This window comes from Delphinapterus leucas, chromosome 9 (genome assembly GCF_059928025.1).
Source record: "Delphinapterus leucas isolate spDelLeu-1000000601 "Yukka" chromosome 9, BTC_Dleu_Yukka2, whole genome shotgun sequence".
NCBI lineage: Eukaryota > Metazoa > Chordata > Mammalia > Artiodactyla > Monodontidae > Delphinapterus > Delphinapterus leucas.
In genome coordinates, this window is record NC_143137.1 from 5,422,508 (window position 1) to 5,439,898 (window position 17,391).

The 17,391-nt window shown below is 54.2% G+C and overlaps 1 protein-coding gene across 2 annotated transcripts in view; it reads left to right on the plus strand.

The window, feature by feature from the left end:
* Positions 1 to 341: 341 nt before the first annotated feature.
* The window catches only part of PRKAG2 (protein kinase AMP-activated non-catalytic subunit gamma 2), a 282,124-nt gene continuing 265,074 nt past the window's right edge, over positions 342 to 17,391 (plus strand). The window contains exon 1 of one of the 2 annotated variants that reach the window (XM_089917182.1): positions 342 to 1,345. In XM_089917182.1, the coding sequence (XP_089773308.1) occupies positions 1,232 to 1,345 (114 nt within the window). In that variant the 5' untranslated portion in view covers positions 342 to 1,231. The remainder of the gene's footprint in view (positions 1,346 to 17,391) is intronic. The other variant, XM_022577268.2, reaches the window with a different exon arrangement.

Sequence of the window (17,391 nt, forward strand, 5' to 3'; positions counted from 1 at the left end):
AGGAACCCCGCGTTCACGGCGGCGCCGGGTTGCTGACTCCGCGCCCGACACTTACCGCCGATCCCCTGGTGAACCTGAGCAAAGCCGGGTGGGGTGGGGTACGGCGGGGTGGGGGTGAAAACCCGCACAACGCCCGCTCTCATTGCGCATTCAGGTCCGCACGCCGTGGGGGAGGGCCCCGGGCCGCGGTTTTCCGAGAAGCACGTGCGGGTCAGCGCGCATCCCACAGAAACCCGCGCTTCCGCCGCGGCCGGGTCTGCGGGGCACAGGGCGCGTGTGCGTGTTTCAGGGGGTGAGGCATAAACAGACACTGGGGGACGACATGAGTCAGGAATCATCTCGGAGCGAGTCCCGCGCCGCCGCGGCCGCAGGGGGCGGCGGGGGTCGGCGGGCGGAGCGGGAGAGCGCGCCGCACGCCGCGCACTTCCTGTTCGAGGCACGCCGCCGTCCACCGCCCCGCGAGCCTGCGTCGGTGCCAGGCCCGGCCCTTCGTTGACCCCTCGGGCCCCCGGGCCGCGGGGAGGCGGCGGAACGGGCGCCTGCCCTCCGCTCCCCGCGGGGCACCCGCACGCCCTCCGGCCGGCAGGGTGGCCTCCAGAACTCGTGCTCGCAGTCGAGCTTCAGCCCAGTTGCGAAGAGTGTTAGCGCTTGCACCTCCTCTTCCCCTCCTCCCTCCCTCCCTCTCGGCCAGAAAGGAGGACGGACCTAGTTCCAGGCTGCGGGCTGGTTTATTCTCCGGTGGAGGGTCATATAAACATACAAACTGTCTGGCTCTCGCCAGATTTTCCACTTAGGCATAGGCATAGGAGGGCTGCTTCCCAAATTGCCGTGTTTAATTGCACCTGCCTTTCTGATTACCTCTGGGAATCTGTGGGAGGAGCCGAGAGGGGGAAAATGTTGCTTCGCTTTGCAAAAGGAAGAAAACTTTGTCACCCAGCGGGAGACCTCTGCCACGCGTAGCCCGGCGAGAGACCAGAACCAGGACAGCCTTTGGCTTTGATTTCGCATCCGAAGAGCCCGTAGGAGGAAGAGGACACGTGAACTCGGCGCTCCCGCCGACCGCCACCCCAGCTCCACCTTCCCTCCCCGCGGAAGTCCCCACGCGGTGCCTTCAGGGTGCAAGGACAGTAAACAGCGCGTGCGGCTTGCGGCCGACGGCTGGGGCCGGACTGGGAAGGAGAGGACCGAATTCCAGGAACGAGTCACCCGGAATTAACTTCTGGTTAAAGTTATGGGAAGCGCGGCCATGGACACCAAGAAGAAGAAGGATGTTTCCAGCCCCGGCGGGAGCAGCGGCAAGAAGAACAGCAGCCAGAAGCGGCGTTCGCTGCGAGTGCACATTCCGGTGAGTCCCACCCCGCCGTCCCCAGCCCTCCACCCTCGCGTCGCTCCGACCCGGCGCGGAAGCGGTTAACGCGGGACGCCCCGCGCGCGCCGTGCGTGCCCCTCCTGTCACTTCGGGCGGCTTGGGGAAGGGTGGAGGCGCAGGGCCGAGCTGGGCCGCTGTGCCCGGGCTCCATCTCTCTTCCCACCCGCGTGCGAACGGGGCTCGGCGACCGTCTGCGGCGGGGGCGGGGGCGGGAGCTGCGGGGCGGGCTGTGCGCAGCACGGGATCCCGCCGGGTGCGGGCGCTGGGGCGGGGGCGGAGGGGCGGTGCGTAGCGTTGTTTTGTTGAAAAAGGACAGTGTGGACTGCGCTCCGGAGAGGTGGAGCCGCGCGCCGCAGCCCGAGACTGAGGGGAGGGGCAGTGGGTGGGGACAGCGGGGGAGGGGGGCGTTGGCTGTGTAGCTGCGCCCTCAAATGGACACTCCCTGCTCCCCAGTTTCCTTCGGGTGACTCTGGGCCGGGGGCTGGAGACTCCTCTGCAGCCGGCCCCTTTGCCTGACCCTGGGAGCACCTTTCAGGCCCTTGGGGGCTCGGGACTGCCTAAGGCGTGCAGGGCCCTCGCGAACTTCAGCCCTGGCCACGCCGGCAGCCGGCCCGGACTTTGGCGACATCGATCGGTCTGCTGCTTGACTTTGTCAAGCTGGAGGGAGCGGCGGGCGGGGTCGTGCGCTTTGCCTGCCCAGGTAGCCCGTGGCCTCCAAAGCCTTCCCTAGCCTCCCCGTGGGGGGACGTGCGGCGCAGCCCTTACCTGCACCGGAAGGAAACCCCCAACTGGGTCACACTCCCCAACCTTCACCAACCAAGTAAATGTACACACACACACACACACACACACACACACACACGAGGGCTCCATGGAAAATGCAATTTTGATCACGGATGAGGGTCTTGGGCACAGGTTGGGGGTGCGCGGTGAGTCCCACCCTCCAGGGCTGTCTCCGATGACACTTGTTAAAGACACCTCCTTAAAGCTAATCCTTCCTGACAGCAGCATGGGGCCTGGGGGAGGGCAGCTGGTCACTCACTTTCTGCTGCGAACCTCCTTAGGCACTTCACTCCTGTGTTTGTTGACCACAGTTCCTCCTTCCCAGGCCTGTGTGCACACATTGGCCAGGAAGGGTAGGGAGCCCCGGGAGCCCCAGACATCTGATGGGTACTTTAGGGAGCAGCCCCAAGTGGCGAAGGGTGGCCAGCCTCCCTGGCAGGGGAAAGCTCAGGGAGCAGGTGACTGGAGCCCTGCCTGCTGTGTGACCACCAGGGGGATGACCCAAATATGCAGGAATAGCATTCCTTTGAGTAAACATTCTATATGAAAATGAGATATTCCTGTTTACATCGCTAATGTGAGACATTTTAAGCCATGTTTGTAAATAAAAAGTTAGACACGGGCTTCCCTGGTGGCGCAGTGGTTGAGAGTCCGCCTGCCGATGCAGGAGGGGACGCGGGTTTGTGCCCCGGTCCGGGAAGATCCCACGTGCCGCGGAGCGGCTGGGCCCGTGAGCCATGGCTGCTGAGCCTGCGCGTCCGGAGCCTGTGCTCCGCAACGGGAGAGGCCACAGCAGTGAGAGGCCCGCGTACCGCAAAAAAAAAAAAAAAAAAAAAAGTTAGACACAGGTACTCCTAACCTCCCTCGGCAGTCATCGCTTGGCTGAGCCATTTAACCACTCAGCTTCTCCCATTTGTCAAACAGATAATAATTCTGCTTTGCCTACCTTTCAGGGATGTTGAAATAAAATAACCCATGAGAAAGCTCTTACTAATACAAAGTGTTATATGAATGCATGGCTATTACATCTACATCAGAGCACCTAATTTAAAAGAGAGAGAAAAGAAAATGACATTGCCCAGTGCCCAGGCCATATCGTATTTACGTTTGGTGAGGCCGGTCTCAAATAGGAGTATGTGTGGGGTGCTCTCCAGAGGTGGTGTAGGACAGAATCCAGAACCCGGAATGGGAGCGCGCAGCCAGGCTGTGAAAGCGGAAAAGCCACGATATAGTCAGAATACTCCGACCAGCCTTCCTGCTGCTGGTGATGTTTTTGGCTGATTTAGACAACGTTCTTGGCGTGATGCAGCCCTTACAGAAAGTTCTGTTCACTCAATTATTCCACGACACGTATGCTGTGCTGCTTGATGGTGAGATCCAGGGGGGAACGAGAGGAGCTCTGTCTCCACTCTCACAGGGCTTGCGTTTGCTGGGGGGGACCGAGGGGGTCTTCTCACTAACCAACTAGTAATTACCTGTTGATCCTTGTGCTGGGCTGGGTGAGAGTTACACTCTAGCTGGGAAAATACAGCATTCAGACAGATGTTAGCAGATGACCCAAGGGCACAAGGTGACCAGTGCAGGCAGTACCTGCTTTCAGAGGGGAGAGAAGGGAGAGGTGGCAGTACATAGACATGTTCAGAGAGACAATAGACCCAGAGGTGGTAGGCAGGACAGAGACGTGGCAGGGGTTACCCCTGCCAGGGAACCAGCTTAAGCACCCCCATGGAGTCGGGGAGTTGCAGGACTGCTTCCAACTCCAGGGAAGAGCCCCTTTTCATGGAAGAAAGCATTTGAGATTCAGAGTAATCAGAAATACATCAAGGCCAGATCAAGGAGAGCCTTGAGGTTGGATTGCATGATTTAGCAAATAAAAATACTAAATGCGGGCTTCCCTGGTGGCGCAGTGGTTGAGAGTCCGCCTGCCGATGCAGGGGACACGGGTTCGTGCCCCGGTCCGGGAAGATCCCACATGCCGCGGAGCGGCTGGGCCCGTGAGCCACGGCCGCTGAGCCTGCGCGTCCGGAGCCTATGCTCCGCAACGGGAGAGGCCACAACAGTGAGAGGCCCGCGTACCGAAAACAAAACAAAACTAAACTAAATGCCCAGTTAAATTAGAATTTTAAACAATGAACAACTTCTTAGTATATGAATGTGCCAGGCACCAGTTGGGATAAACTTATACTAAAAAATACCCATCATTATCTGAAATCCCAATTTAACTGGCGTCCTGTATCTTCTCTGGCAGCCCTCTCTGGAAGGTAGGCCCGGGGATGAGGATGTCCCCTGAAGCCACTGACAAGCTGCAGTAGACGCTGTTGGCGCCCTGCCCCGTGTGCCCGTAGCCCACCCAGCATGCTCCGCAGCCTTGCTGGACAGCTCCGCTCCACACCACGGTTCCTCACTGTGTCTTTCTTGCTCCTGAAGGAACCCTCCTGAATAGGGGCAGTTTGCTCAGCCGGAGTACAGGCTGGGATGGAAATGCTGGGATTGGGATTATGCCCTAAGGGGCAACCCTCAGGCAGGGAAGGATGCAGGTGGGACTGTTCCCCAGCCTCCCTGTCCCTGGGGTTGATGGTTCTGACATGGGCTCTGTAGGATGTCTCAGAGGGTCGCAGCAGGGCCCAGCCCCCGTTGCCCACAGTGGTGGTCCGATCATCAATAATGCACCCTTTCTGGTTGTTCTGACTTCCCTGCCTCACTTGCCCTGCTCCCTGGGATAAATGACTGAATCTAAGTTGTTGTCTCACTGTTTTGGGCGGGGGGGGGGGGTGATTTAAACTAAGAAGCAATTAAAGGTGATGAAAACAATGCTTTGTGAGAACTAGCTAGCCTGGTGGCAGCATGCACCAGGACATTCGGGATTCTAAAGAGTGACCCCTGGAAGACACTGTGGCCTGGCAGTCCTGTGGGTGGGCTCATTTGGTGGCGTCCAGTGCCACTCACAGTGGTGAGGCCTCCTGGGACCCAGTGTCCAAGCAGCTTGTCTTTTTACTGAATTGGATTGTGTCCTTTTTGGACACGATTGGACTCTGTCTCCACCCCCATATCTGGTGCATAAACAGAACCATGACCAAGGATGTTGGGGGAAGTCGTTGCAAACCCTCATCCTAGGCTCTGATTATCTTTAACCATCTTCACTCTGCCTTCCTACCAATAGCGCCTGCTGTGCCATGAGACACCAGAAAAGAGGAATCAATTTTAGGGGATACACTAGGGACTTGGGTGACAGCGGGTAGTGGAGACCCAGAGCTACTAACTAAGGTAATTTATTCATTGAATTCTATCGTAGGGAGAATGGCCCTTGGGCCTAATGGAGGGTGTAACCTTGCTTGATTTTAATCTCAGCTTGGATCACCTTTATGGGAAACCCTCTCGGATCTTGTCAGGGGAAAGAGAAGGAGAGAGAGGAGGGGAGGGGAGGGGAGGGGAGGGGAGGGGAGGGGAGAGAGGGGAAGGGAGAGGAGAGAGGGGAGGGGAGGGGAGGGGAGGAAGAGGAAGAGGAAAGGCTGAGTGCAGGTCCCTTTGGGGTTGCACTGGGCCTTTAAAAGTAGTGAGATGGGCGTAGTGTTCAGAGTCCTGGTGAGTTGGCACCTCGCCTGGGTTCTCTTTCCTCAGCCTTCATCTGTACCGTAAAGTGGGAATAATAATCAAGGTGGTGGGAATGCTTTTAGAAAATACCTCATTAGAAGTCTAGCTGTGTGTGGTGATCTGCTAGCACTTTGCCAGAGAAGCCGTTGCTGGGAGTAAGCATGTTCTTTCCTCCTTTTTGTCCGAGAAAACTTATTTTACCTATTAATGCTGAAATTCATGTATCTTAGATATATTTTAGTTGATGACTGTTGGCTGGGTCGTTGACTGTGTTGTTGGTCTCTGGAACTCTTCACAAGCCAGTGACAGAGCAGGAGACCAAGGGGGCAGGGAGGGCTCTGGAGAGAAGGACCCGCACAGGAGCCCGTGGGGACAGAGGCAGCTGGAGGGGGTCAGACTCGATCCGAGGTCGTGGCCCGATATTTACTGCTGGCAGAACGCACAAATCCCCAGGCCTCTTGGGAGAGGTGCTCCAGAAATCCTTCACCGTCCCTGGAGACAACCTAAAAATAGAGCGAGGGGCAGCTGGCCGGTCCCAGAAGGTTGTGGAGACACAGCTTGGCTTGGGCCTGCCACTAGGGATGCCTTTGCTTGTGGTGTCTCCGGAGGGAGGCCTCACGCGGCTGGAGGCCCAGTGCCCTTCACCTTGGCGATGGGCTGGTGACCAGTAGCCTCCATCCAATCAGATCCGCTCTGCTAGGGCAGTGCATGGGGGGAGGGGGCATCGCCCGGATGTGGGTGGGGATGAGAGCTGCCTTTCTGCCCCCCGGGGACTGGAGGACCCAGTGACAGCAGTGCTCACTGCCCAATACACCATCGAAACACCCTGGACTGAAGCCTCGGTGAAGAGAAAGGGGATGCCGGGCGGTACAGTGGGGGGTGTCAGTTTTGACCTTGGCCTTGACCTTGGTCAGTTTGTACCACCTTGAGCAAGATTTGTTGGGTTAGGGTTTAGGGCAGTGTTGTTTTTGGGTTTTTTTTTTTCCTTTTGTGTCTGGCTTTTTTTTTTTTTTTACATCTTTATTGGAGTAGAATTGCTTTACAATGGTGTGTTAGTTTCTGCTTTATAACAGTGAATCAGTTGTACATATACATATGTCCCCATATCTCTTCCCTCCTGCGTCTCCCTCCCTCCCACCCTCCCCGTCCCACCCCTCCAGGCGGTCACAGTCAGGTAGATAGCTAGTGCGAAGCAGCCGCATGGCACAGGGGCAGTGTTTTTTAAAGTGCAGTTCGTGGACCAACTTAAGCAGAACCACCGGGTGTTTGTTTAAAATGTAAAATCCTAGGTCTCAGCCCAGAGCTGCTGCATCAGAGTCTCTGGGGAGTGGGATCTGTGGTTCTTTGTTTCTGGTAAGTTCTCCAGGTGACTCCTGTGCCTACAGGGGTTTAAAAAACAATTGATTTCCAACTTCCTCAGCGTAACACTGATCCGTTCTTCTGCCCCGGTGAGTTATTCCATCAATCTGTCCATCCACCCATCTAAGTATCCGTGTGTCTGTCCATCTGTCCATCTGTCTGTCTATCTTCTGCACGTTTTCAGCTGTCATTGAGAAGAGAGATCCTTGGCTGCTGTTAAACAAAGCTGGAATATTTCTGGCTCCCAAATAAAGATGAATGTCCAGATAGGCCCCCAGCCTGAGTAACCCAATATGAACCAGCCTGTTAGGCCTCACTGCAGTGTTTCTTGACTTAGCCCTTCAGTGGTTTGGTGCATCTTGGGTGCCCTGAGCACAGGTTCTTAGTTGCTGTGCAGCATATAGGATCTTCCCAGACCAGGGCTCGAACCCATCTCCCCTGCACTGGCAGGCGGATTCCCAACCACTGCGCCACCAGGAAAGCCCTCTTGTGCTAAATTCCTAAAAGAAGTGATTGTGTGAATCCTTCTACGAGAAAACAAAGATTTTATATATGTATGTATCTTCAAGAGTTTTGCGAAGGTGCAGAAGTGTTTTTCCTATAGCTCTTTCTAATAATATTAACCCTCAATAAATGTTAAATCTAAAATAGGAACCTATAACTTAGTAAAAGGTGTCTAAGTTGATGTGGCATTTGAATATCTACAGGAGAAATTTGCAGAAGGGCCCAGAGTATGATACTGGGACCTTCAGGAGTCAAGGTACTCAGTGATAGAGCCCCCGGAACTCTCCCGTGGCTCCGGGCTTTATAAATGAGGCCTGGATGCCTCTCTGCAGCTCGCAGAGCACGGCTGGCAGTGCGTGGGCTTCCTGCAGCGTGGGCATTGCACACTGGCTGAATGTCAGTTAACAGTCCAGTGCTGGGCTATGGGGGGGATGGGCAGGCAGAGAACAGATTTAGGGGTCCCCTTCCTTGAAGACTCTACCTGCAGACCATGCACAGACTGCCGTGGACCAGCTCACGTAGTGATCTAAGCAGAGCACATTCAAAACACGTGGATTTGCAGAATCACGTCCAGTGACTTTGGGCGTACATGCAGGCTGGATTCTGTCTCATCCTCTTGTCCCCACTTTACAGGTGGCCCAGCTGAGAACAAGTACGTTCCCCGTTTCATGGTTGGATGACACTTTATTCAAGTCTTACCTCTGCTGCCCTGTTCCCACTCTCCCCCAGGACCTGTCTGTGGAGGGTCCAAGATCCTTGTGTAAACCAGGCTCTGAACACTGCATAGTGGCCTAATGATAAATGCGACCATTTACATTGGGGATCATTATTGCACCAAAAGGACGTCGCTAGTACTGAGGTTCCAGAAGCAGAAGCAGCAGCCCAATGCAGTGTGTGTTCAATATTATATCTTTCCACACATCATAAACTCTGGTTCTCAGTGCTTCACAAGTATCTTTCCCTGCCTGTTTTCTTTGAACTGCCCTTCCGAAATAAAACCCAGCAGAACTATTCTGTTGCTGATCTGCACTCAGGGGTTTCCCTTTAGACCAAAGTGTGACTCAGGAAAGGACTTGGAACCACTTCTTACTTGCCAAGGGCTTTTCACCTGCTCACACTTCATTCACTTAACTTCGACATCAGTTGTGTCCTCTGAAACCATCCAGACAAATAAATGTGCTCCTAAATGATGCTGTTTCTTGTCTGATTTCTTCTACTTTTCCAGTCTTGGTATATTCACCTCACGGCCAGCGCTGTCTATTTCTGGGCACTATTTCACTTTTATGGGGCTGCTCAGGTCACCAAACAGGCCACAGAGCCTTGGAAGGGCTGGGTTAGAACCCAGCCCTCTTTTCCCCCAGTCTCCTCCACCCACCCCCCTCTGACCCAGAACAGTGGGTATGAGTACATGTGAACGCCTGTGACTCCCAGTTCTTTCCAGACAGTAACCAGCCTGTCTTGATATCCCAGGACAGCGAACCAAATGTCAGAATGCGGTCAATGTCTTTAAAATTTGGGACAGACAAAGGCCGATGAAGTGCTGCGCAGCCGAGTTGAAACAGTCCTTAATTTGCTTGGTCAATTGACCGTGACCTTGCTGTCAGATGGGCAGAGCCACATGGGAGCGAAGCTATATCCCCAAGGGTTAACCACAGGGAATTCTTAGAGAGACCCCACTGCGGGGGGTGTGCCGCTGAACCAGAGGAAATGGTTGAGGGTTAATCAGCCGGGCTTCCCCTCCAGCGGAGGAAGGTTTCTCACGTGTGACTGGTGTAGCCCTGCATCGGAATGGTTAACCCAAATCTCATCTCTTTGTTCTTCTACCTACGTTGAAAATAATTTGATCCCCATCCTTTCCTTCCTGTTGACAGGAAGCCCTTCTCTGCCAACTCATGGCTTGTCACAGACCAATCAGATATCCTCCAGGCTCTGGGGCTCATGCCAGGGCCTCTGTGTTTTGATATACTCTGACCTGGCAGCAAAGTTGCTGATGAAGGTACAAGAAAGACCAATTTGCTCTTGGTCACCCCAGGAGTCCAGCCTTTTTTCCATGCGGCTGAGGCTGGGTCCTAGCTGTGGGAGCCGTGCAGCCCTGCCAGCCTCCTGCGGGGGCCCGGCGGGGTCTCGGTGCAGAGCCAGGCGCAGGTGGCACTGGGGTGACCTCCGCTGGTGCTGGGGTTGCAGGAGTAAGGACACGACAGGGCCGGAATTTTAGGAAGTGGGGCCCCAACTACTCAGTTAGTAAAGAACTGGAGAGCTAGGTTGCTGGGACCATGTCTACATTTGGGCGCCTTTAGAGCTGGGACTGGGAAACCTGTCAGCTCATTTATGTCTGTTTCCCAGGTACTGTGCTAGGTGTTGAGGATACAAAGGTGAATAGGGTCATGGGCTGAACTGTGTCCCCCAAAGCTATGGTGAAGTCCTAACCTTTGGTACCTGTGAACGTGACCTTATTTGGAAATAGGGTCTTTGCAGATGTAATCAGGTTACCATGAGGTTAGGCTGGGTCCCTAAACCAGTATGATTGGCGTCCTTATAAAAAGTGGGAAATTTGGATACAGAGACACAGAAGGAAGATCACATGAAGACAGAGGAGAGACTGGAGTGATGCTGTCCTAAGCCAAGGAACCCTGGGGCTACTAGAGACTGGAAGAAGCAAGGGAGGACCCTCCCCTGGAGGTTTCCAAGGGAGTGTGGCCCTGCCAACACCTTGATTTCAGGCTCTGGCCTCCAGAACTGTGAGAGAATTTCCGTAGTTTTAAGTACACACGGCTTGTTTGTGGTACTGTGTTACAGGGGCCCCAGGGACCTCATACGACAGGCTCCCTGCCTGCACAGCACAGCTGCGGGCTGTGATTATTCGATGCTGTTCCCTGGCCGCATTCTTGTCCACAGGATATTGTGTAATGAGCACCCTAGCAATTCAGACGCTGCTCGACGGGTAGTTTTGTTCATGGTGGCTATGACCGGATCAGTATTACTGATGATCAGGTACTCTCTGGGACCGCACGTTGTCATCAGATTTAGCTAATACTGATGGAGCATTTGCTCCAGGTGCCAGGTGTGTGCTTATATAAGCTGTCTCCGTTTATCTCCAAAATGACCCTGTGAGATACTATTATTGTCATTATCGGTGTTATTATCCTTATCACAGAGAAAGAACTTCAGGCCGTCCACAGCTCACAACTATTCTAATCCAACCTGCCAAGAAAGTTCTGGTGTTTAGTTGGGTTTTTGACGTCCTTGCTCTGCCCTGCCCCAGCCCCAGGGTTTGGATGCCCGTGAATGGTCCAGGCAGCCTGGGATGGGAGGCAAGACTGCTGGGCAGGACAGACACCACCCCCGTGATGGGCACACGGAGAACGAAATATCTGGTCTAGCAAGCTGCCTTCCAAGGGTTTGCCCTTGGGCTTAACCAGGTCTTTATTTGCTCCCTTTTACATGAAGGACATTGAAGGCTGTTATTTGCCCTTCTCATCTCAAAGATAAATAATCTGCCTTTTATAATTTCATAGGTCTTATTCTCTAGCTCTTTCTCATTTCTTGTTTTTTTAAATAACTGAGCATTAGAGTGAACACCAAACCAGGAATCAAGAAATCTTGCGCTGAGTCCTCTGTCCCAATGACTGCGGGGCTTCTTCTTACTGAGTTACCAGACATTCGCCAAAAGCCCTTTCTTTGTGTGCCAAGCACCAGGCAAGGCTGAGAGTAAAACTGCCACCAGGAGGGGCACGGCCCCCACCTTCACAAGGCTTAGAGTCTCCAGGGGAGCCGTGGCACAAGTCACCACATCGGTTCATTTTTGCTACCAAACACCCCCAAAACAGTGACTTAAAACGGCAAACATTTGGGACTTCCCTGGCGGTCCAGTGGTTAAGACTTCACCTTCCAATGCAGGGGGTGCAGGTTCGATCCGTGGTCAGGGTGCTAAGATCTCACATGCCTCGCAGCCAAAAAACCAAAGCATAAAACAGAAGCAATATTGTAACAAATTCAACAAAGACTTTAAAAATGGTCCACGTCAAAAAAAAAATCTTGAAAAAAACCCATTTATCTTTCTCAAATACATATACTATATAATAATTAATATTAATATTATATAATAACCAGTATATTAATCTTGTTACTATATAATTATATTATAATTATGTGATATTATATATAATTATATATAACGTATACTATACACAGATATATTATATATAATTATATGTAATATATTACATGTATTACAATTATAACATATTAATTATAATCGTTAAATATTACTTTCTAGTAGATACTTAATATATTAAGACCTTAAACAGGTTGACGTATAATTAATATTATGTTTAATAATATATTATCATTAATCGTATAGTTGCTAGATAGTAATTTTCTATGTCATATCTATAAACGAGAGGACTGCAGTCTAAGGTCTCCACTCGGCTCAGGCACCATGATTGTATGGACACTGCTTCGTCCCGAGGTCGGGTGGGCGTCGAGGGGCTGTGAGCGAGGGTGGGGAGCCCAGGTCCTCCCGAGGCTGGCATGTGATAGGCCCCCCCACCCTTTCATCACTGAGGGTGGATGAGCATCAGGGGAGCCGCTGTGCCCTTGGGGAGAGGCCAGTGCCAGGGGAACGGAGAGGTAACTTTTCACCACTCTTCTTTGCTCGTTAAGTGTATTCTGAGATTTCTGAAATGACCTGAGGACACAGGTAATAGAATATTCTCGGCTCCAAGACACAGGGAAATGCTGGGCCACAGTACCAAACTGGGTTTAGGGAGGAACCCGGCCGGGAGTCTTACCGCCAGGTGCAGAAGTGGCCTGGAGCCTGCGTGGTAGCCTCCGGGAGCAGAGATGAGGCCGCCTCCAGAGTCACGTGACTGGCCAGTGGCAAAGCAGGCAGGAAAACTCCGGTTTTCTTCTCGGGGGAATGTTGGGAAGCAGGAGACCCTTTCTGGTAGGCGGGCATTCGTGGCGCAGGTGAGGAGGGCTTCCGGGGAGCCCAGTCTGCCTGGCCCGCGTGGCGCTCTGCAGAGCTCTCTGCACCTCAGCTTAGATCAGAAAACGATTTCAAAGCAGCTCCGTTTTGCACTGGCTCAAAATCAAAGCTGTGGGCAGCGGTGAGCCATCGTGGAGTCCTTTCAGCGCGGACGCAGGCTCCAGGCTTGCACTGGCTTCCGCGCTCCATCCACACCCTCCTTCTCTAGACGTGGTGACGACAGTTTTCAGGGAAGTTTCAGAGCACAGCTCCATAGGCTTGGCGTGCGGGCACTGCGTTTATGACCATAATAAAATATGACTTAAAGTCGAATGGACATATTTGGTTATATTCCTCATTTAATGATGATCTGCCTCTGAAACGATCTTTGTTACCTTCACCTAAAAATTATTCTTAGCCAATGATTCTGTGCCTCTAGCTTTGGTCCTTCAGTGGTGGGGGAAGGAAAGAAAGCCAGTGGGGCAGAGGGAGAAGCTGGATGGTGGAGTGGTCACAACTGGCCTCAGCTGACCCCCTGGAACTGGGGTGGCCCTTCAGAGTTGTCCCAGATTGGGCGAGCGGGGGCCGGACCCTTGCCTCCTTAGTTAGAACATGTGCTCCTTTGAGGATGGTGTGCCTCTACATCTCCCTGTCCCAACCCCAAGGAAACCATCTCCCATGTGAGCAGCCCCTCACGTTGATGCCAATAATGATGGAGAGAAAGTGCAGAAGACAAACAACACCGCGGGGAAGGAAAAAAATGTGAGTCTTTGAGAATCCAGGTGCTTAGTTAACTCTACGAACTAATTCCAAAAAAGCTGGGTGAATCAGCTGTTTACAAATCTTACGGGAGTCAAAGACGGAAAGAGAAAAGTTTCAGATAAACCATGTTTTGTTGGTTCAATGAAAGGGTAATCTTCAGGAATGCTACTGTGTTAGTTGTTTTTTCCCCTCCATCTCCTACCTGGGAAAGTTATTTGGGCTTTTTGCTCAGGCTAACTGACTAGTTAGAACATCATAAATCTGCCAGGAGGTATTCTAGATGACACAGTAATCCTTTGACTGGAAACGGGTCTAGCGCCTGGACTGAAAGATGCCAAGCAGGCAGGGAGGGAGCGGGTGGCGGGTGGGTCCAAGGCCAGGCACCAGCCCCTCGGCCTCACGACCTTCGAACCATAGGAGGTGGGAGCATCCACCCACTGCGGCAACAGTCTGGACCTAGCTGTCATTTGTGCTAGGTTCTCGAGAACAGAATCGTTTGTGGGAGCAGGGAAAACATGAGGGTTTTCACCGGCTCTGTAAAAGGGGGGCATGGTGGAGGGCGGTGAGTTTGGGTGTTTGCAATTCTCATGCCATCATTGCTTCTGTGTCCACTTGGGCAGTTTACTGGTGCTTCCCGAGCCTCAGTTTCCTCACCTGTAAGATGTGGACCAGAGTCCCCACTTTGCCCCCTGGGCTTGGGGGAGAATGAGATGAGATCCCTGGGTAAAAGCAAGAGGGTGGTACCCTAGGAGTGCTGGTTTCCTCTCCACTACAAAGGGGCCCGTGGGGAAGACCGCCCTAAGAATATAGCTGTGGCTCCCATACCACGCCAGGATTTCTGGGATGGTCCCACAGTAACAGAATTTTATTCTTTTCAGTGGAAGTGATTCTTTAATTGTAAATTCAATGTAAATTCCTCTTTATCCCTTGTGGCGCTTTGGCTAAATACGTTTACAGATTTGTTCCGCAGATGTCCTTACAGTGAAATAGTCCAAAGGGCTAAAGCCTTGACCCCAGAGTGAAAGCCAGGGTGAGCCCCAGGGGTTGAGAGGTAGAGCCTTTAACCGACTGTGGTTGGAAGTGGCCTTTGCCAGGAACTTGAAGGCCAAGTCTTGGGAGGGGGCACTGCTGAGAGTTGAGTGGTGGGTATGCACATGGAAACTGGCAAAAGCTCCACCTGGGAGCGGAACACCCCTGGGGACCCCCGCAATCTCTCCCACCTCCCCCGCCATCTGCCTCGGGCCTGCAGGGCCCCGGGGGAGTCGCTGGCTCTGGGGGGGTCGTGTGCTCCCCTGCGTTGGAATGTGACAGCCCAGGAGATGGTGCTGAGCAGCTAGCCTTCTGGGGCTAATGCGTGTCTGTCCTCACCCCCTTGGGCAGCTGCCGTTTAGGCTCTCCTGGGGATTTTGCACCTCAACTCCAGAGAGTGAGTGTTGGGGCTTTTGTGGGGCTGGGGTCTGGGCTGGGCTCCCTTTGTGCCTCTGTGTCCTCAGCTCGTTCCAGTATGAGGTGGGACCTACGCCACCTTCCACAGTCAAGGCCTCGGGCGCCGTGGGCCACTCTTGGGTAGAGTCTGTGCTTCTGTTTCTCACCCCCTACAGCGCAGGGATGAGAGCCAGCGACAGAGCCAGGGAAGGGGGATGGGACGGAGGAGGGCGCGCAGGCAGGGAGTGGAAGTGGAGGAATAAAGTGCGTTTCTGCAAGGGCCAGTGATCTCTGTCCCGAAGAACGAAGGGGAAACACTTTCCGGCCTGTGTTTCTGCCCTCCCAGCTCCGCAGGCCCCCCCCCCACCCGCCCAAAGCTGCTGACACTGCTGGCTTGTACCCGCTGCCTGCCTCTCTGGCCTGGGGGTGCCTCTCAGGCTGCTAATTAACAGTTCTTATTTAGGGAGGGATGAGAGCCTTTGATGGGGGAGATGGAGCCTCATTAGGGGTTGGAAGGGCCCTCCCGGGTCTAGCATCCCATGATTTTGTGATGCCTGCCAACACTGCAGGTGCCCACCCACTGCCTGTCCCTCCCAGCCATCGGTCCCGGCAGGCAGGGCTGGGGGCCACCATAGAAAGAGTCTTGGACTGCATGGCAGAGGGATGTAATCCCAGTCCCACGTCCCCCAGCTTCATTGACTCGGGCAAAGCTCAGAGCCCCGTCTGCTACCACGAGATGACTGCTGTCTAAGTGGGTGCATCGTTCAACACGCTGAGCCCTGGACTGGTGAGGGAGGGGGCCGCATCCCCTGGTGCACTACGTTAGGCCACTGCCCTTACCTGGAACAGAAGAGGGTCAGATGGCGTTGGTTTGAAAGGCCTAGAGGATTTCATACAGACCCCAAGGAAACAGGAGGATTCCTTCACCAGATGGCATCTTTCTCCCACGATCCAGAGAAGGAATCTGCCATCAGGAGACTGGCAGGTCTCACAGGTCCACGCAGCAAGCCTGCCCAGCGTGGTCGCCAAACAAGTGGGGACGCAGGTTTGGGGAGGTGAGTCCACTCAGCGGGTTAGCAGCTGAGCAGGCGCAGGAGAGTTGGACAAAGTGTCACAAGCCCTCAGCTTCTGACGGAGCCAGGACAGCCCTGGGCTGGCGGCCCTTCTGGGCACGAAGCTTGGGTGCCCGGGGCAACCTGCTCCCCCATCCCTCAGACCTCGCCATGCCAGCCCTGCCAGCAGCTTCCCTTGGTGCGTGGGTGAAAATCCTGGAGAAGGGCCTGGCTCCACCTTCAAGGTCAAGATCAAGATTGACTACTGCTGCCTTGTTTTCTTTTGTTTAGGGAACTATAGGTTTCCAAGGGGAGCGAGCAGGCTCACACCTCCTCCGCACACAGCTCTTCCCGCTGAGAGGCTGGGAGCCTGGGATGGTGTCCGTCTTGGTCTTGCTGGGGGCAGCATCCTGTGTCCTCCATCCCCCCACCAGTGCAGCTCAGGACCAGCTTTGTTGCTGGGTCCCAAGTGAGTGTTCACTGGTACCAGTGGGATAAACATCCCCGGTGGTGCAGCAACACTGCCCCTAACCTGGTGTCCTCGCCCTGCTGGAAGCCTCAGGGGCCTGCTTCTCCTGAATCTTGTCCTGTGACCGACGTGAGAGACACCGGACGGTGTCCAGCCCCTCCTCAGAGGATGCTGGTTCTCCGAGCTTTCTGTGGTCTGAGAGCTGCTGAAAACTCCCCTGGGCTGGCGGGGGCCGGGACGGGCTGGACCTGTCGTTTGTGCCCTGGTCTTGCAGGAAGTGGGGCTCCTCTTCTACTCCCTGGACTCCTCAGGTGGAATTTCTGTTCCATTACCTTTCTTTAAAGCAGCCAGTGTGTCCCACTCAGCAGGCACTCCCTAAACACTACCGGGGTGACTTCTACCGAGGTGGCTTCTACCGAGGTGACTTCGGTTTTGCAGGTCAGACCAAAGCTTCTCATGTTTAGAAAACTCTCGAGTCACAGGACTCCCAGGAATGGCCAAAGTGAGTTACGACATCGCCTTGTCTCGCAGCAGCAATGGCATCGGGCGTTGTCGTGGTCCAGGACCACCGAGGAGGCAGGACTTCCATGCCCCTAAATCTCCCCTCCCTTCCATACTCCCAGGGAAGGAGAGGGGAGAAGGGGAGGGGAAGGGGTCCTTTAGAATCTCCAAGTTGGGAGGGACGTGGGTATTTAAATGTCCACCAAGGACCACCTAGTCCAATCCCGAGAAGGTATCATTAAAATACTTGGACTCTGAAACGGCCGGAGGCTCCGGGGCACACATACACGCAAATGTCAGATAATCTCCCTATTTCCTGAAGCTACAAGAGGTGTCACCTTCAACCTCCTTCTCACCAGGTGTCCTGTGCTGGGCTGCTGGAAGAGCAGACTTGGGTGGGGATGGTGACGTGTACTGGAGGTGGTGGTCACACGCAGGGGAGCTTTGGGGTCGACTCCTGGGAGGAGGGGAGGAAGCGGGGGGGGGCGGGGCTGAGTGGCGGTGTCCTCCCAGCCAGGGCCTCGGTCCACACTCCCAGGTTGTGCTGGGTTGGTCAGTCACGCATCCCACGAGGGTGGCTGGGCCTTGGGCGAGGTGGCAGCCTTTGGCC